Genomic DNA, 20,773 nt, shown 5'->3' on the forward strand with positions numbered 1-20,773 from the left:
CTTGAAAACAGAACTGACAGGAGCTAACTTACTGACTTTCGCGGTGGGGAAGTCAGGCATCCCCCTCCTTCAGTACACAGGACTTCTGACACTAATGGGGAATCCAACCATGGAACTGGGATGCCAAAAAGAACAGAACAGCTACTGAATTTATTAAAAAAATCCAACCAAAACATCAAGATACTGTCCCACTGAAACAGACCTTAGGAGAGCACTTGAACACTGCATCTTCAAACATACTTTCATCATCCTTTTGATGGGGACACAAGTGTTTTCAATTAGTTTGCTTCACAGCCAATTTAAAAAGATTCTCAATCATGACGTTTAATGTCATAAACAGTAAAAATTCAGTGTTAAAATATGAGTTACAACCATGCAAAGAAAATCAGGTACATGACATGAACTCAGCTACAATGTTATAAACACCTCAAACAATAAACATACTCAGGACTTGGAAGCTCTTGACAAGAAAACTACATGGCAAGCTGTCCAGCGTTCAGTGGGCTGCCTACAAGAACTGATTTTCCCTATTGTTTTCAACTTGGATCTCAACCAGAACACACATGAAGACTGTAGTACCACCCCAAAGAATGCGAGTTTCTCATACACATTTTTCAGGAGGATGGAAAAAAGCTTACTGGATGTTGTTGGGTTTTGTTGGTTGGTTGGTTTCCCTCAAAGACATACTTTGAGGAATTTCATCTTGTTGTTGGGCATCCATTTCTGTACCTCTCTTTTGCCTTTCGTTATCCTTCCAGTCCTAGTCCCCAAGTATCCTTTCCCTATATTCTACCATGTCAGCAGCAAATCCATTAACGAACCATCTTTTGCAATTCCTTGTGTGTCAGTTTCTCTGTATACACTGAAGCAGCATTTCTCAAGGGCACTCTTAACAAGAATGCAGGTAGGATTAGATTTACACCAGAAGAATGAGAACTATTCAAAACTTTCTTCTTTTTAAATGTAATGGGCACTATGGAAAACACCATATTCTGTTTCAGACAGTTTGTTTCAGAATAGCATGCCAACTGTGGTCACAGTAAGAAGTTCCAAGACAGCAAAACCTGAGTGGTGGGATGATGTTCCGCCATATACTTGTAACAAAATCTTCAGGACCATCTTTTTATCCCAATAGTGTATAATAGCGAAGTGCAGGAAGATGGCAAATGGTTTCTGCTCTTACTCCCTTACACAACTGCAAAGTTCTCTTAAAAAAATAAACTCAAACTCCACTACTACTTGCTGATTCTTCAGAGGACAAATATGTATTAATGTCTTAGCTACATACAGTGAATATAGGAACTTTATTTTACCAAATGGCTGATTTTTGTTTCAGCCTGATTTTACAAGACAAAATTATCTGAAAACACATTTGAAGTCTAAAGGAAATTTACAAACATCTCAGAATAGGGAGTGACAACATGGTACGACGGGAAGGAAAATACCAATAAACATCAAAATGCTTAGGACTTGACTAGCATCATTCAGGGAGGTGGCACTACTGAACTAAAACAAGTCTGGAGCACTGCAGACTTACATCACATTGCATACATAAAAAACTCACATCGACACATGCTGACAAAGAAACTTTCCAAAGCAGACCAGGATGCTGCTCGTTCAGGGCTGTAAAGCAGTTTTGCCGGCAGAAAACTTTCGCCAGCTCTGTGCCTCCACTGGAATGCTCTGTTGACTTATGTTTAGCAAAAGCTCATCTACTGTAAAACAAGCCTTGGGTTTTGATCAGAAAGTAAAACTGGAGTAAATATTCAGCAAAAACAAGAACTCCAAATTATTAAAAATTACATGGCGACCAGTGCCACTCACTGCACAAACCCATTCATTTTGCAGATAAACTTCCTCTTTCACCTCACCTAGTCCTTTTTCCTTCAACTCTTGAAAAAATCATATTTGTGAAAGGCCTTCTCAGCTATACTGCACATGATTTTAATCATAAAGTCAGACAAAAAGTGGAAACCATGTAGGAAGAAGTATCAAGTACTGCAGTTCCTTATCTAAAATCTGCTGTTCCTTGTCATCATATAAGAAATATTAAGCAAGACAGGCAGCTGCACATACTTGTATTTAATGCTAGAAAAAATATTCCAGTCGCTCAAGAGACAGATTCAGAATTTTGAAGCCTTACACTTAGAGGAAAATCTAATCTTGCCTGGAGGCTTTTGTACACTACTTACTTAGGATTGGCATTTATGTTTAAAATGGGATTGTGGAATAAACTAAGACAATGTAAGTTCAATAAATAGGTTATCATGTACATTTTTTCATCTTATTTGCAAGTCTAAAATATTCTCTAATACAAAAAAAAATCAGAAAAAATATTTAAACATTGACATTTTCAGCAATGTGTTTTTCAAACAAAGCATCAAATTACTCTATAGAAAGTTTACAGTTTCCAGTGCATCCTGGTATTTTTTTAAACATATTGAACAGTATCTTCATAAACACATGCAGAGATAAGCATGCTATTCCAGCCACAGCAGCTGCTTTGATTCATGTTTATGAAATGCTTAAAATTCTTGGAATATACATACACTGCAAAAAGAAGATGCAGTGTTGCCACAAATCGCCAAGTAAGCCAGTACTAGCCTACTATCTGTGCTGTTGAACACGAAGAGGCAGCAGCATAGACTGGTAGGGGCTAGCATCTAGAAAACAGACCATACATAAATAAGTATGTATCCTGTTGCTAGCGCACAATGAACCTCTTTGCCCCATCTTCAGCATCATCATTAACTGTGCCAGTTACCATGCACTAACGCAAGCACACAGCAATGTTTCAGACCCACCCTTCTACTGCTGTGCCAACTGATACACCTCAAAATAAGTACTGTACCACTAATAAGCACCAAAATATATTCATGGTTTAATCTGTCAAAAGAGTCATTGTGGTATAAATCTTTGCCCTGAGTTATAACACTCAAATAGCAAATAAGTTACTATAGGACAATAAATCATTAGCGACTTCATTAGGGGCTGTTACCATATAGATTGCCCTATGGTGAGCTATGTGAAATGAGACTGAACATTCAGATTACCTCCTAGGGAAAAGCTGCACCTTACAAGCCACTGACTTCACATTATCTGAGGAAGACGAAGGTGTATTTGATAAGCATGCACATGCTTGAGGATGTCTCTATTTAGGATGTAACAAAATGCCAGATAAAGGTTGTGCCTGATGACGAAGGGATTGTCCTGGTTTCAGCTGGGATAGAATTAATTGTATTGGTTTGGGATATGGTTATGAATTTGATTAGATGTTTTGATGATGGAAGATTAAGTTTTTTAATTATTATTTTTAGATTAAAAGACAGCTATCAAAGGCCAGAACTGCAGGGGTTAATTAACACAAACCAAGTACAGCAGCATCAGAAAGCCATTGAGTCCCTTTTTCCCCCAAAACGAGGAATGACATAAGGGGACACTCTCCCACGGCACTGAAGACAGCTTGAGGAACTCCTACTCTTCATCAACATGTATCTTGAGTTCATGTCATTGATTTTCAACTCCCGTCAGCAATGCATTTTTCTGATTGACCTTCATACAGCAAATTTTCAATCTGCTTGTTGTTAACTTACTGAGCTCCTCCCTCAGCCCTCAGTGAACACCCATCGCATGCCACGAAAAGATCATAAAGACACACACAACCAACTCAAGCTCCAGCAGACCTCAAACTCCGATGACTAACTTCATATCAACACACAAAGTCAGGTACTGACTGGACAAGCTGACATCCCTGATACTGTCTCTTGTAAAAAGACACACAGGAACGTTATATCCAGGCAACAGCATGACTGAGTTAATTTGGTGCTTTGGGTCACAAGTTAACTTGATAGTTGAGTCCTCTGGTACACGTCATTGCACAGCGGGGACCTTTTCTTTGTAGGCTGCACTTACTGAAGACATAAAATTCACTGTCTCCAGCCAACACTTTCACAATCCCTTAAAGAGCCTTCTACGCGCTGCCATCAGTAACAGACCGCCTCACAAAATACAAGGAACCAACAAATCTGAGAAGTTACTCAGTTAAGCAACAGCATCTGCACAGCACTGCTGCAGCAGCTGGCATTTCGTTATAGTAGGCAGTAATTGTTTCCATTAATAGATTCAAACCATGCCCAGGGCGGGCCAAATAAGCAAAGACACAGTACTACTTTCCCACCATTTGGGACAGTCTGTCCATGCAAGAGACACCAGCAACACAGCCAGAGGCAGCTATTGCTACTGCTACTCAGTCTGCACCCAACTCTAGGGGAATGAAGGACTTAAATCTGGTAACATCTCTAGCACAACAGCAACAAGTACATTTGTCAATTTAAAGATTTAGCTCTAATCTTATTACTAGCAGTACCACCATGCTGACTCCCCGAACAGCAGGTGCCTGCCTGTGCACGCTGCGCTGGAGGCCTGAGACCAAGAAGGGATTTGCTTTGTCCACAAAACTTTGTACCAAGATTCACACCCCAGCTCTGTGCACCACACTGACCTGCACAAAGGGCAGCTGGTGTGTAGTGCTTCGCTCCGAGCTCAGGTTCTGCAGAACAGTGAGTTCTTAAGCACGTCCTAAGGTATTTTGAATCTAGACCACACCTGGGTCACTAAAGTATGCTTACAAGTTTCATTTGACTTTGTATTTTTTAATTATTACATGACAGTGAGTCTAATCAGAAGTCTGAAATTTTATCATATGCACATTTAATAAACCAATGTGATGCACAATACAGCAAAGAATCTTGTTTTCAAAAGAAGAAAGCTGTCTTCACTATTTATACTAACAGGGCGAAGGAGGTAAAAATAAAACTTTTTCCTTTAATCCTGATCTCAAAGAAAAGGGCCCCAAAAACCAAATCCATTTTAAAAGAGCTGTACATGTTTTAAATTCGTAATTCATTTCAATAAACAATATATTCAAGGTGTATCAACTGGTAATCCAGACCTCAAAACACACCTCCAGCTGCAGTAATAAGGAAGCGCATGCATACCTGCCCTTCTTAAACACAGAAGCTAATTGTGACTGAAGGCCTCATCTTTTTAACAAATCTTTTCATGTTCCACAATGTAGGCATTTCTAACATCATAAGACAGAAAAATTGGACAGGTTCAAAGCTGAACCTCATTCTGCTGTGTTCTACTCCAGAAATATTTGAACTTAATACTCAGTAGTCCAAAAGAAGAGAATGGCTACAAAGCCATGATTGCCTAAACATGGTCATACCAAGCACAGGTTTCTTTTTCTTCAAACACTTTATTTTTGTTCTGAAATACTGCCAGCTAAGTACTACTAGCTGCTTACCCGCAATCCCAACAGCCTCCAACAGTTGTTTCCTCTTACAATGCCATTTAAAGACCAAAGCACAAGGTCCTAACAGCTGTCTGGATCTTATAAACATGGTAAAATAATGGATGTTGCATTTATTCACAGATCAGGCCACCTTAGGAAGAGCCAAGAGCCGTTCCACTGAGTGTTTTGGATTACAAATTTGTGTCTCATTTTGTTTCAAATTACATGGAATTTGGAAACAGAGATTTTTTCAAGGAACTGCATCCAGTGTCCATCTGAGCCATGAATGAATTAAAGCACTGCAAAAATAGCTCCCCAAAATGATGTCTTCCAACCACACATTTCATAATTCAAATACCCCTCTTCTGTAACAGTTCACATCCTGAATACTGATGTCTAACAGGAAAGTTAACAGAAGAGGTCAAAATCAGATTACTTTTACAATTTCCTGCGAAGATAAAAGCTGCTGCCTGCTATTACTTTATGATCTACCTCAGGTGATAATTTGAATACATGATCAAAGACATGGTCTCATTGATCATTCCCTCAGATATTGAAATAATTAGCAGCTGTCCTATTTTGGCTTCTACAAGTTCCAGTTTGAAAAAGTGACCCTTACCAGAAATGCATATCCCCTCCCTACAACAGTGCTCTTCTCTCATCTCTGATGCTAGTCAAAACAACATATCAAAAACCATGAAGTGCCACAACCACCACATGAAGGACTATACACTAATGACCATCCAAAATCATGTTTTCTCCAAGGCAGGGGGAGCAACAGCTGTTTTCAGGAAAGAAGAGTTTTAGGACAAGCTGCCTAGGGATGAAATCTGTGCTTCAGATATTCAAACTTTGAAAGAATCATGACCTACAAAAACTAGGTAAGACACACACACATCTGTTCCTAGCTATTTATTTTATTAAAGAGCTTAAGTCTACTCAAAAAAGCCCTCATATATTCTGGAATCTTTAGTAATTTAGAGCTATAAGAAGAGTTTTACATAAGTAGCACTGGGTCTTGGTGCTACTTGTCTGTTATCAAAATGAGGACTGAAGAACACAGAGCATGCAAGTCATAAATATATATTTTTAAAAAGTTAAGTCAGGCAAGAAAGATACTTTCAGAGAAAAGTAGTAATTTTAAGTTCAGCTCTACATTCTGATTATTTCTCATTTTCTGACCTGAGATTTTAATAAGGCAAAGTTTGCACAAGGCTACTGTGCTTTAAGGGAATAAATTGCCCAATAGACAAATTTTTGCTTCTGTCAAAAGTACAACTGAAATAGTATTTCAGTTCTACTGTCTCCATAGTTCCTTGTTTATTTCTGTCAAGACAAATATTTTGCTTACTGAAGGAAAAATCATGTCATGAAGAACTGTTGTCAGGGAACTAAATCAAAACTTTTCTTCACAGATCCTATGCGTTAAAAAGTGTAGCTGAAAGGACAGGTTGCAGCAAAGCATATTTGAACAATCAAAAGCAAAGAAGGATCCCAGAAAAATCTAATTTGTCCTACTAAAAAATAACATCTCTAACACAAAATCAAATCTTTCATAGATGTAGAGAGAGGTGTGAAATTTCCATTGTAAAATATTACTCAAATATTTTGAAAGACTGTAACTCCATACTGTAATTATCTCATCATTACATTTTAATACTGCACCTTATTGCCAACAGCCAAATGAAAACATTTATAGCAAGACAGCAGGATGTAGACAATTGGCTCTGAAACATAATACCCATTCCTAAAAGACCAAGTTAGAACAATTTTTTTCAGGAAGAGTATACTTTGAGAAAGGAAATTCAGACTCCCAGGTGAAAGCAGAAAAAAATTAGAGGGCTCACAGAAAGACAAGATGTTCTTCTGGGGAAGAAAGGGAAATCTCTATTGGTTTTGGGGAGGAGACAGACAACTAAAACAACACACAAGCACACTTAGGGCAGCTATCAAGGAAACTACTGCTACGAATAATAGTAGAACAAGGGTTAAAGGTATAAAGTCCAACAATCAACTTGCAAAAACTTGACCAGCACCAGAGACTGTACCTGATAGCAGCTAACGAAAACTGTTCCTTTCTGAACTCTGTCCCCTATTATTTCAGTCAATAAAGATTTCCCTGTGCCTTTCAGACTCAGATTGTTCAGTTTTACTATTTTCTGGTTTTCCTCCCTCGTTAGGGTAGAATGCCAGAAGTCGTGTGTCTGTGGGAACGGCAAGCCTATTGCTTATAAAAAGACAGAACACTTGTATTTAATAACAATTGCTGTTTTGTAGCTGTGTTTGTTAAGGTGCAGATGCTGTGTGGTCTAGCAGTTAGAAGATGCAGTCAGAACCCGGTTCTAATTTATATTTAGAACTTAACTGCTTTACCTCTAATACAATAGTGAAAGTTGGACAAATGACAGCACTGTCTGGGATTTTAGGCTTTTTTCACCACTTTTAAAACTAGCCTTACTTGCCCATCTAAAATCGTTCAGAGCTATCCTTAATAAAACCTAAAGACTGATGACCAACACGCATCTGAACTCAGATTTAATTCAAGGACTCCTTACAGCATAGGCAAAGCTAGTATTTTTTTTTTCCTAACTTGGGATATCCTTCCCAGAACAAATTCTATAATGTTATAATAATTAAAGAGGTATTAAATTTTACTTTAAAAATTCTGTCAGTATCTTCAAAGTTATAACTGAAAGAACAATGCAAATAAAGAGCGTGGTCCTGAATTCTATTCCCCCACACCCTATAGTCTCTTGGCTTCAACTGAATTAAGAAAAGCAGCCCTGGAAACCAAATTTGCTTTAGAAGGCTACTTATTCTTATTCCAAAGCGCAGTACAAACTTGTACTTCCATTCAGCTAGAAAAAGGAAATTTCCATATAAAAAGATAAAAAGTAAAAAGGGGAAGATAAGACTAAACAGAATATTAAAATAATGCATATAGTAGAGAAAGACCAATTAATCACCCTAACAAGTGAAATCATTTCTGCAATGACATGGTTGCTCTGAAAGAAAAATCCAGTTGAGCTATATAAAAACAAGCTACACAAAGAAAACCAAAAATCCATTTGACATCTCTAGCCCTGCCAAGGCATTGATCCAAGTACAAGCAGCAACTACTCAGCAGTTCAGAGCCAGTTTATACAGACATTTTATGGTGGGTACACATAGAAGAACAGAATTTATTTTTCATCATGAGAAATTACACTATTTATCTTGAGTAAAAAAATAGAAATGAACAGTTCAGCAGTGAAGAAAATGTAAGGATCCTCACAAGGCACTAGAAAGTCCATCAGGCATCTCAACAGGTTACATACAACACCTGCATTAAGCAGGTATCCAAACTATATGTCTGCACTAGCAAGAGTTACTTCTGATCAGTATTTCTGACTGTTATTTCCAATAACACATCAAGGAGTTGTTTCAGACACAAATTACACTTGTGACAGCCAGCCAAATTGCAGCCTCACACTGGGCTGCAAGCAGGACAACTATCACTTGCCAACACAGCTGTTGATGGCAAGGCTGCACACAAGCATCACAGCTCACCCGTAAGGCCCTTGGTGCAGAACCATAAGCCAATTCCAACCAAGTAAGTGAATTTATATTACAGGTGTTAAAGCCCAATAAACACAACCCACACAAGCTCTCAAAAGACAGACAATTACTGCACAGTCTCACTGAAACCTGCAGGACAACGTGCACAACAAGCAAAATTCACAAGTTACAGGCTCTTTATTAAACCATCTGGCCCTTAGACTCTTCAGTCTATTGAAATAATGGCTTTAAAATCTTCTGTTCTTGCTTTGTAAACTCAATTTGTATTCCATGTTTTATACCTGTCAAATCCACTCACTTTAAAGAGTTAATTCTTATTATAGCAGTGGTGTGATGAAGGGCATATAAATGCTTCATTAAACAGGAGGAAAAAAAACCCCATGCTTTCTAAAATAGAATAGTCTCAAGAAAAACAAGATTTCCATTTTACAGATGGGATGCTAAGACCCACAGAGACAGCATGACTTCTGGAAGATCACACACAAAAAAAAATATCTGTTGAAGGGGCAGGAAACAAGCACAGATCTTTAAAGACCCAGGCCAGCACATCAGCCACAACAACGGTTCTGAAGAAAATACAAGTGGGATTTAAGTTAAACTGGTGCAATTGCAGCTATATTCCAGTATGTGGATTACTGTGAGAAGCACCTTCGCATCTTTGATGTGTAAAAATAGAAAAGGTCTCAACTTTTTCTGCTGGAAAACTATAAAAGCCTGACATACCACCTTTGAAAAAAAAAAAAAAAAAACGTATTCTCACAACTGTGGTTTCTTTGTAACTACTATGAACCCGATCAAAAATGTTCTTAGTAAAACTTCGAGTGGTAGGGACATGTTCAGATTAAAAATGCCATAACCATGCAGATTATTTCATGCTCCTTGGCATTAAATACATTTAACAGATCAACTTCAGTTGAGCAGTCCGCAGGTAATTGAACAAATAAGCATACAACGCCACTATTCCACTTGCACCTCCCTGTCTTTCCCCACACTCCCTCAAAGGAAAGAAATCTTTTCCTGTTCTGATCTATTTTTACAGTCTAGTGCATTGGTATTTTGGATTATTTCCAAGGGTATTCTTTACTGGGGCATCACAACTAAACGCCAGATTTCAAAATTATTTTAGCAAATTCTCATATGCTACTTCACAGAACAACACTGAATTAATAAAGGATCTAGCAATTACAGCCTTTTCAAATGCAAATACATTAAAACTAGTAAACAAACTTAAAAAAATACCACCACTAGCATAAAATTCAGATTCTGCTTCTTCCCCCCTGCGACACACACAGGTTACATCAAGTTTATTTGCAGCCTGTGCTGAAGGGAAATTTCTGAAAACTGCGAGCACAGGCAGTTTAGGTCTCCTCACCTTATCAACAGATTATTTTTTGAGAAGTTAATGAAGAATCAGGGAGGCCAACAGGGCTGGTCTGTCTCCACATCCCAAGCCGGGTCCCTCCCGACCCCGCTCTGGAAGCCGCCTGACCCCGCAGGGATGCAGCCCCGGGCAGGGACCCCCGGCTGGCGCTCGCCCGCCGCCCCCCCCCGCAGCACCTGAAGGCACGGAGGGAGCGCTCCAGGACCCCGCCGCGCCCCGAACAAAGGCAGGCGATGCCTCTGCGAGGCTGAGGCTGAGGAACCGGGGCCGGGTTTTCCCTTGGGGCACGGCGGCTGGGGTTTTTACCTTTCTCCCTGCTTGGTGTTGGAAGGCGGAGGGTGAAGCACAGTCTGGTTGCCTTCCATCTCCACGATGCACTTGGTATTCAGGTCCAGCTCTGCAAGGCGACACGGCGGGGGGCTCAGAGGGCGAGCGCACCCCGCCTTCCCCCTCACACGCCCGGGCAGCTCGCCCCCCGGCCGCTCCCCCTCGCCGGGGGCAGCCGTGCCCGTGCGAGGCAGCCAGGGGTGCCTCAGGGGGCCCGTCCTCCCGCCAGCCCCGGGGAGAAGCCTCAGGCGCGCCCCGGTGCCGCCCCCTCCCCACAGACACACACGCCCCCCCTCAGCCTCCGCGCCCCCACCCCGCCGCCCCCTCGCCCGGCGCCGCCCGCCGGTTACCTCTCCTGTTCATCGGCCGGACCCTGACGGCAACTTTCACCTTGGTGTCCGACATCTTCCCCCCCTTCCCGGGAGCGGCGGGCGGCCCCGCTCAGCGGCAGCGGCGGCTCACGGCCTCGCAGCGCCGCGCACAGCGACACGGCGGAGCGCCAGCGTCCATGCCGGGCCGGGGCGAGGGCGGGGGGCCGGGGCAGGCGGGGATGGCGAGAGGCGGCGAGGGAGGGAGGGAGGGAAGGAGGGAGGGAGGGAGGGAGAGGAGGAGGGTCCGGCGCCGGGGAGGGCGGTGGTGGCGCAGCCCCAGCCGCCTTGCTCAGCCGCGATCCACACCGGCTCTGACGCTGGCTGCCGACGGCCTCGTTTGCATAACCGCTGCTGCTACTGCAGCTGCTGCCGCCGCCTCCCCGCCAATCCCAACCGCCATCTTCCGCCTCCTCCTGCCGCGCCGCCGGGATTGCGGCGCCCAGGCAAGCGGCGAGAGGCGGGGAAAGGCCACGGTGCCGGAAAGGAACGGAAACACCCGAGCGCCTTCGGTACGGGGAGGGGGAACCCCCCTCCCACCTCGGCCGGCCGCTTCCTCCGAGTGAGCACGCGCGAGGGGCCGCTCCTTGCAGTGGCGACGCGGGCGGGAAGGTGGCGCTGGCGGCCGCGCATGCGCAGAGAGGGCGGGGGAAGCCCGGCCGTGCGCTTCGCCCCGGCGCTGCCTGCCCGACCCTGGGCGGGAGCGGGGCCGCTGAGGGGCCGCCCGCCTCCTCTGGGCTGCCCTCGTAGTTTGTGCGAGGCAAAGCCACCAGCTTGTCCGACCTAGTTCCCTTGTGGCAAGGAAGGGCCATAAAGAAAAGCCCATAAACTGCCCACAACGAAACGTCGTGGTGCTAGGGTATTTTTTTCTTTTTTGACAAAAATATGTGTAATGCGTAATGCTCTATTAGAAAATAATGACCTGCCTGGCCTGGAAGTGGTGCTACACCTCGAGGTGACGGAGCGAGGCCTACCCGGGCCCAGCCAGTGCGTCACCTTGGCAAGGGGCTGCCTGCCCAGCCCTGAGGCCCCTCATGCCCTGTTGTGTCTCCAGGCGGTGACAGGCCACCACTGGCAAGTGCCGGTCCACCACAGGACGGAGGTTTGTCCATCTGCCAGCAGCGAGCTCAACATCAGTGAAAAGCGTTACAAAGAGCAGTGCACTGCTCCAGAAATCACGAGCCCCAAGGATGGCTGAGCTTCCACTGGACAAGACAGGATCTTTAGTTATAACTGCAGTAGGCTTACAAGCTCAAGATAGTCTTCTTTTTTTTTGAAGTGTCCAGTTAAAACTTTGGGTTTTCCACGGAAGCGTTCCTTAGCTTCAGTAAAACACCTTCCAAAGAATCAATCCTTGTCATCGATGCAGCTAACTGGCAGGAATCCCACTGCAAAACAACATCTATAACATTTTCTTTACAGAAAAGACAGGCTCAAACCCAAATGGGATTATTCTGTCTACTCTGGGGCTAAACCACTGCAGGGAGAATGGGCTAAACAACAAATGATGAATAGATAGCTGCACTGAGAAAGAACAGACCTTTTCAAACAGAGGTGAAAACGAATGGCACTTAGGTCAACCCAACACACACACACTCAGCTGCCAGCACATCAGCAAAGTGACGGAGAGGAACACCTCTGGAGGAGGCTCAGCTGCCCCGAATGGCCATGGCTTGCAGAAGTGCTGAAAGGAAATGAGAGACGCACTTAGTGCAGTGAAAGAGAAATGTTACCAAATAGAGCTAGGCATCTGGAGAACGTCGGCAGCAGAAGCTGGTGCACGTGGATTTCTTGCCTGTGGAAGCAGGCATAAGGAATGAAGTTCGTTATGAAATGCATCGTAAGCATGTGGCTCAACAAGTAAAGAAAAGGAACGATGTTGAAATGAGACATCCTACTTATGACTATAGACTGTAAGAACCCAGATCAAAGTAAGCTCTGGCTCAAGATAAGGCGTGAAGTCTGAAATGGCTGTGCAGAAGGGAGTTGTTCAGTGAAACTTGGACACTGTTGGGAAAGAGAAGACAGCCAACAGATGGAAGGAAAAATATTCCCTTCCATCTCAATTTTCCACCTCTTAGTGGAAAAACTACATCATTGCAAGATTAAATAAAAACAAAGACATTAGCTGAAGAGAAACTCAAGGGAGTCTTTATGAGATTGACTATGATTTTGGCTGTGGGAAGAGTCTTGGGAAAAAATTTCACTAATGTCTGGAATAGGCTTGTGAATTATATTCTACTATTTGCAGGTACAGAAAGCCAGCCACACAAAGGCATTTGAAAAAGGAGATGTGACCTAGTTTGTTCTAATACAGACTGTAGCTGTTCTCTTCTTGTGAAATCCTGATTTTTTTCTAGTGTTAGGTAACTGGGAAAAGAATTTTTCCTCTTTCATTCCTATCAATGTGCCCTGAGAAACAGCTGCCAAGAATGAGGTGCTGGTTCCACCAAGATTTTCTGTCCTCTTGAGGAAGGGCTTTTGGCAACACCTGTACCATGACCTGACAACACCTGTTAGGCAGCATGCGTGTAGCAGAACATATTTCTGGTCTCCCCAAAACCTTTGGCATTATGGCAGAATAGGAAGAGTTAGTTACATTATAGAAGCCCCATCAGATTGTTAGGTAGCCCAAAGAGCAGCCTGTGAAGGACTGTGGGAAGTGAGTGCAATTCAGGCCAATGAGATGCTTCTCTTCTGGCATTGTATCTCCCCATTGAACACAGATACCATATGGAACCCTTTACATCTCTGTCTTCACTACTGGTAGTAACTGTGAATGAATGCCTCTCACCTGTCAGCATTTGTTAGCTTGATCATTTTACGTGCCCTGGGGGAACTGTGGAGGGATACTGATGGGTTGTTCACCCTTCAGAATTAGCTGCCAGCTATCCCAGACATGCTGATCGATGGATAGGAGATACCAGATGAGAAATGACAGCTTACTGCGTCAGCAATGAGAAAAGATGAGAGCTGGAGAAAGTGGCGACTGATGGTGAGCAAAGGGAATGGGGATGGGAACACGGGGACAAAATAATCTGAAGCCATCCTTCCCTAATTTCCTTTTCCTCTCCTTGCTTTCCTCCACCCCCTATTTTGTTGTGGTTCTGCACCACTGCAGTCAACAGGAATTTTGCAGCTTTACTAGGGCCAGGATCAAATCTTTTTCTCTTGCTTTCCATCTGTTTCATTTTTGTTTCTTCCCTTTCAGCATTTCCATACACTTGTCCTTCCATCCATCCACAGTTCAGCAGAGCGCAAAGAAAATCTCTCTCCTTAGTCAGGTGGGAAGTTCCAACTGCTCCTCATCTTCCCAAGGCATAACATAGATAATGTGATTTCATATGAAGGCATGCCCATGTCTTCCCATATATTCCGAGCAGAAGGATCAATTGCTCTGATTCATGACATGGAAACAGGGGAGCGATGCTGTGCACCCAGAGTTGATGCCTGAAGCCCTGCCGGTAGGGCAGAGCAATCCACTGGCCTCCTTTCTTCAGCAAAGGGCAGGCAGAAATGTCACCGTGCCTGCCAAGAATATCCATCTTGTCAGCAGTGTCCCCAGTGCCTATCCTGCTGTGCCTGACTGGTGCACGCTGTCACCAGCACATCTTATGTCACAGGAGCCAGAGAAGAGGAGGAGCTGGCAGCAGTGACAGCATGGGAAGCAAAGCACTGGGGTTTTTTTGGTGTTGAAAGTGTCAAAAGAAAGACAAAATGTTTAATTTTACAGCACCTGAAGTTCAAAAGATGCTTACAGTGAAAGTTTTTACTACTAAGTCTAACCCTAGGCACATATTTTATAAGATTGACCAAAATTAAAGTTTCTTTGGGTTTCCAATTTTTTACTGAGCATTTTTAAAAATTAGAATTAACAGAGGAAACAAAACTTTATTTTTAACCCAAACACATTACAGCATCATCCAGTCTGAAAGAAAGAGGTAAAATCAACACATGCTGTATAATGAAACCAACAGATAGTTTTAAGGTTAATAATCTAATATGTATATCCTTAGATTACAAAAAAGTGTAGGAAGAAATCATAGCTCTAACAAAAGAATTGATAAATCTTCCAGTGGTGTTAGTGAAAAAGAAGAATGGATAATAATTTGGTTTTTTAAAGTGGCATTTAGCATGTAGGAAGGAGGTCTGGACATTCTAGAAGGGAAAAATATTTCATATTGGAGGGGTGGGTTAAAATATTAATTAATATTTGTGACAGGACACAAATGCACACAAACTTGCATTTTTCACTGAATAAAATGCATTGAGAGAGCACCTAGGGAAGCAAGCGCCTGCCTGATTATACACTGGGAACCAAATTTCTGTCTCACAGCCATCACTAGGCTTTTCGAGTGACCCCACTGGACAGGTACATTGGATTTATAACAGAGTCCATGAGAGCAGGGCTTTACCCCATGGCTTAGCTAAGGGCACTCTTCAGGCTGCTTTTCCATTTCCTTTTTGCTCCAAATTCAAGCTGGATGTTAGTCAGACTGGATGTTTGCCACCTCTGTCTTATCGAAGATCTGTTTTGACTGTCTCTAAAGCTGTGCTGGAGGCATGAAAATCATCCTCTATGTCCAGCATATTTATGGCAACACTCTGGGCCCAGAAAGGGGCTGTGGTGACAAATGCTCTTCTGAACACTCAGAAAGGAAATAAGTAGTTTTAATTGCCAGCGTTCAGAATAAATGCAGAATATATGCACCTAAACATTATCCTGCCTGAGCAACGCTGCTCTTTTTCTGACATTCAGAAAGAAAAGTAGTTTTAATTGTCAGCGTTAGGAATAAATACAGAATGTATGCACCTAAATATTATCCTGCCTGAGCAACACTGCTCATAGCTGCCAGCTGCCTCATGTAGCTTTGAGCAGCATTGCTCAGGCAGGATAATGTTTCTTCAGGATTCCTGCACGGTGTGTTGCAGGCACGGCAGTTTAAACCTACCCCAGCTCTGAGCAGTTGGCTTACAGGCTGTTTCAGTGGTGGATAGACTAAATCTGTTCTTGCAGGCTAACTTACGTGTTTTGAATGATCTCTTTGGCTTTACCTGGATGGGGTCCTCAGCTCTGCTAGGATCCACCCTGGGTGCCTGAGAGTAAATCTGCTCTGGGCTCAGAGGTGAACAATTACTGCCAACATCCCCACACGATGGCATCTCCATCAAGCTGAAACGTTCCTTGCTGTGGTGGAGGGGGCGGGGGGGGGGAACCCAAATGCAATTTCACTGATCAGACCCCACGTTTTCTCCCTGCCTCTGATACAAAATTGCAATTGTCTTCTAGAAACTGCAGCCCAATATTGAGCACAGTGGCTGAGACTAACCCAGTCTGTGAGAGGAGCTGCTCAATTTTAGCTACTTTTAACTCGATGACCATTCTGCAGAGGATAATCCCTTCATTCCGCTCACTGAAGAACCCGAGGCAGGGAGCTCTGTTCCCCATCTCCTGTCACTCAGCAGGAAGAAAGTGTCAAATTACTGTGGGAACTTTAATGGTCATTGCTACCTACAGATGAAAACTCATATTAATAGAAATAAATCAGCTTAGAAGCAGACTAATGCAGCTATAGCCAAGAAACTGGTGGGAAGCAAAAAAAAAGGGGGGAAACAGTAGCAAGAATAATCCTTTATATTGCTCAGATACATTTCCCTATACTCTGGAAGTCTGACTGAATGTTTTACTGAATCCAAAGTGAACCTTTTTGTCATCTCAGGAGGGGTTTGGTTTATGGCAGGGAATGTAACACCCCTGCAGTTGTACCCTCAGATACAGGCAACAGTTCTGTCCTCCTCCAACAGCTTGTTGTGTGTTATGTAGCTCACATTCCTTAGCTGTCAGGGAAAGAAATTATAAACTGGCAAGTTTATTTACATTTTTGTTGCTATTGATGTTAATTATCTGTATGTCATCCCTTTTTCACCTCAGGAAACACCACACCCCCGACTCAAGTGCCTTCCTAAATGTGTTTATACTGGGGAGAGCAGGGCTGTGGGTATTCAGCCTGGGTTCACAACCAAGTGATACCCTAACAAAAACAGGTGTAGTTGGGGCTGTTGTCACTTCAGTGAGGAGGTATGGATCACATCATAGAAAGCATTGCTGAGACTTCACCTGGAAAACGCAGTACAGCATTTAGGGAAGAGGAGTTCAAACTGGAACAGACCCAGAAAACTGTTTCTGGGAGGACTGGAGAGTGGTGAATATTATCAAACCGGCAGACTAGAGATGTTCGGTTTGTTTAGTCTAGCAAAATGAAGACTGAGGGGGGATATGGTTGTTTATGCTTCCTTTCAGGCCAGTTAAAAGCATGGTGCTACTCAAGTTCAAGGAAAACATTAGCACAAGAACAAATGGGTGTAAACTGTCTTTTCATGCAGCTCTTTTATTGTGGGCTGCCTTAGAAAGAAAGCTGCCAGCAGGTCAAAGGAGGTGATCCTTCACCCCTACTAAGCACCAGTGAGCCCCATCTGGAGCGCTGGGTCCCGTTCTGGGCTCCCCAGTAGAAGAAAGACATGGGCTTACTGGAGTGAGACCAGTGAAGGGCCACAAAGATGATTAAGGGATGGGCACATCTCTCCTGTGAGGAAAGACTGAGAGAGCTGGGGCTGTCCCACCTGGAGAAGAGAAGGCTCAAGGGGGGAGATCTTATCAATGTGTATAAATACCTGAAGGGAGGGGGCAAAGAGGGCAGAGCCAGGCTCTTTTCAGTGGTGCCCAGTGACAGGACCAGAGGCAGTGGGCACAAGCTGAAATTCCCCCTGAACATCAGGCAACACGTTTTCACTGTGGGTGACTGAGCACTGGCACAGGTTGCCAGAGAGGTGGTGGAGGCTCCATCCTTGGGGATCCTCAAAAGCTGTCTGGGCATGGTCCTGTGGAGCCCACGTCAGGGGGGTGGACCAGATGACCTCCAGAGGTCCCTGCCAACCTCAAACCTTCCATGATTCTGTCTTGAAACACACTCAGGCTGGAAATGAGCTGACTTCTACCCCCAGAGGAATGAATAGAATGAAGACCAGAGGACTAAACCTAGCTAACTTTAAGAGCGAATTGATTGTATTAGATGCCACAATAGCAGGGAACTGTCCTTCTGACCCTACCAAACACACGCTACTAGACAGTTTTATGGTAGTGGAAAGGGAAGGGAAAGAAAACAGTTTTGTGCCCTTAAAAAAGTAAGATCACAGTGTCCCAAGGGAACTGACATCACCTACCTGCAGTTAATATAACTATTACGTTATGAAAAGGGATTAATGTTAAATTAGCAGAGACTGGTAAATTTTTCCTCTTTTTTTTTTTTTTTTTACTATATATTAGTAGAAATCAGATGCTTCTTCTAAGAAAGAACCAACCACCACAGCTGGTTTGTAACATTATTTACAATTTAAATCAGTAGGCAGGCCCCAGTGGACTGAAGGAAATGACAACCCTCCCATTCTTCCCCCTACCCAGAAAGCTCTCACCCCTCTTCATTTTTCTGATAAGGAATGTCTGGTATGCAAGCGGCACTCCAGCACAACCCTGCAGTTCTCTTGTGACTATGAGTCCCAAATCGAGACTAAAGGCCCTTGTGAGCAGGGAGAGGGCTCACAAACACTGCCCAGAGCATCACTAATTATTATGCATCTGCTAAGTGTAGGCATGTGCCTTAGGACAGGTAGCAGAAGTGAGTCTGCAGTCTTGGAGTCTCTTCTGTTAGCAATCAGCTACTACACCCAGTCTGTCTAACATACAGCAATGCTCAGGCTCTGGTTTCAGAGGCTGCTTTTTGTAGGGATGAATGGGAAAGCTATAAATATAAACAGCCTGATTAGTGGCCGAAGCGTCTCTGAGCAGAAGTGCAGCATTCCTATTAACCCTTCTGCACTCACAGTCCCCTTGTTGGTTTACTTTCTGCTTTCAGAGATCAGCTGAACTTTGCTGGCTTCCCTGCGTGAGACTTGGAACCTGAGCTCTGCCCCTGGGAGGAGGAGGAGGGTGGGGAGGGAGGAGTGCATCCACCAAGCTTGCTTACTAAGTAAGCTGAGCTAGTCACCATGCTGGCCAAGCCAAAATTTCTCCTTGCGCAATTACTTTTTAGTGATGCCTGCAAATATGCGCTCTAGCCAAACATGCGTTATCTTTCTAATGTGTGGATAAGAAAATAAACTCTTGCTTGAAATAGATTAGAAAGGAGAACAGTACGCACTGGGAGGTCAGCGCGTAAGGAAGCTGAGTGAGGCAAAGCCTTGGAAGAGGAGGTGGAACTGCATTTGTTAAGACATGGGGAAGTCAGCTCAGCACAGATCTTGGGTCCATCTGCTGCCTATTGAAGTCTACAGGAAGATTCGCATTCAGTTCAACAGGTTTCATCAGTTCCTGTATAAGGTGGAAACAAGTGCTGAAGGTGCTAATTAAGGTGCATTAACAAGACTCAGGATCTTTTATTTAGATAACAAAACACCCAACCCCTCCTTCTCCTAGTTCTCCCCAGCCTGAAGAGAACATACCAAATATAATCAACAACAAAACAATTATCAGCAACAGGTCATACTCTCATTTTTAGATTTAAGACTGTCAACCAGTGCAACCACTGGGTGCCCTTTGTTGTCATGTCATTTCAAATTTCAACTTCTCTGATTCATGGCAAAAATTAGAGGAACTGATGGCCCACACAGGCTTCCAAGCTTCTTGTAGTTTGTCTTCACCAGCATTTGACAGGGAAACTCAGAACAGTTACAGGAGTCATCCACAAAATCCAGTACAGTAGGACCTCTGGATCACTGGGACCAGCCTGCTGTCATTGCAGAGAACCACAAAAAAAGCCAGCAACTTGCGAGTTAGTGACTTGTGATCCTGTTTCTCCCACAGCCACTATTAAAAATGGAGCTGCACAGGGGGAGCTGGGGAGAAGGGTTCCTGCAGCTGTTAGTCCACACACAGTTTAAATTGTACAGTCTTTCACCGTTTTCTCTCCTGTAATAAGGCTCACATGCCTGTCTCCCAAACGCATCCCCTGAATGATTTAAGTCCTTTCCCACCATTCATAATGTGATCTGAGGTTTCCTCCCCTTAATCTGACAGTAAAGATGAAACGTTGTTTTAGAAAAGCAACACAGCAAAACAAAACCAGACAGAACCTCTGGGGGAATTAATCTTTCTTCTGAAATAAGAGTGGTGTGAATGCACATACACACCACATGGTTTGACTGAACAACAGCTAATGAGAAATACAGTTCTGGAATGGACTAAGCAACCAACTGGGAAGGATGAGGATTGTGCAAAAGGGACAAATAGGAACAGTGTGGTTGAATTCCAGAAATCAAGCATTTAGGCTTATTGTCAAGAAAACTGATTTGAGATTTAAGTTCAACACAAGCAAAAGGGTGAAAGTCCATCACTCAGTACAGATGTCTGAAAATAATTCAGTTGCATGGCTTTTATTTCTCCAGCGAAAGAGATACAAGAAAGACCTTCTACCTCCAAGGTACTCTTTCTAAATGGCTGGTTTGGGTTTTTATCTCAGTAACACTGACACAGTGGAAGTATAAGAAGAATAATATCAGCTGCATTTAATGATAACACCATCCAAATACTGAGCAGCTTTATGAATGTCACAAAATAAATGATAAATAGGACCGCAGCTCTAGTCTTACGCCTGGAGCAACTTCAGTTCCACTTTGCCATACTAGGGAAAAACCAGTGTGCTCTTCACGTCGTCCAGAATTCCTCCATCTGAAATGAAATAAAAAGTGGTTACCTACCCTGCAACCTTAGAAATCCTTTCACATAGTCTTCTTGGGACCTAAAGCCTACACTGTCATCCCTACCACAGTGAAGACACTGTAACTTTCACA

General features: G+C 43.4%; 1 protein-coding gene across 6 annotated transcripts in view; it reads right to left on the bottom strand.

The window, feature by feature from the left end:
• KIF13A (kinesin family member 13A) overlaps positions 1-11,470 on the bottom strand; it is a 120,607-nt gene extending 109,137 nt beyond the window's left edge. For 3 of the 6 annotated variants that reach the window (XM_055800157.1, XM_055800156.1, XM_055800155.1), the window contains exons 1-2: positions 10,913-11,464; positions 10,542-10,632 (exon numbers count right to left, since the gene is read on the bottom strand). In XM_055800157.1, coding sequence (XP_055656132.1) covers positions 10,542-10,632; positions 10,913-10,967 — 146 coding nt within the window. In that variant the 5' untranslated portion in view covers positions 10,968-11,464. Of the gene's footprint in view, positions 1-10,541; positions 10,633-10,912 lie in introns of all 6 variants that reach the window. The other 3 variants (XM_055800158.1, XM_055800161.1, XM_055800160.1) reach the window with 3 other exon arrangements.
• Positions 11,471-20,773: the final 9,303 nt, after the last annotated feature.

Source organism: Falco peregrinus, chromosome 3, assembly GCF_023634155.1.
Source record: "Falco peregrinus isolate bFalPer1 chromosome 3, bFalPer1.pri, whole genome shotgun sequence".
In the NCBI taxonomy this organism is placed as follows: Eukaryota; Metazoa; Chordata; class Aves; order Falconiformes; family Falconidae; genus Falco; species Falco peregrinus.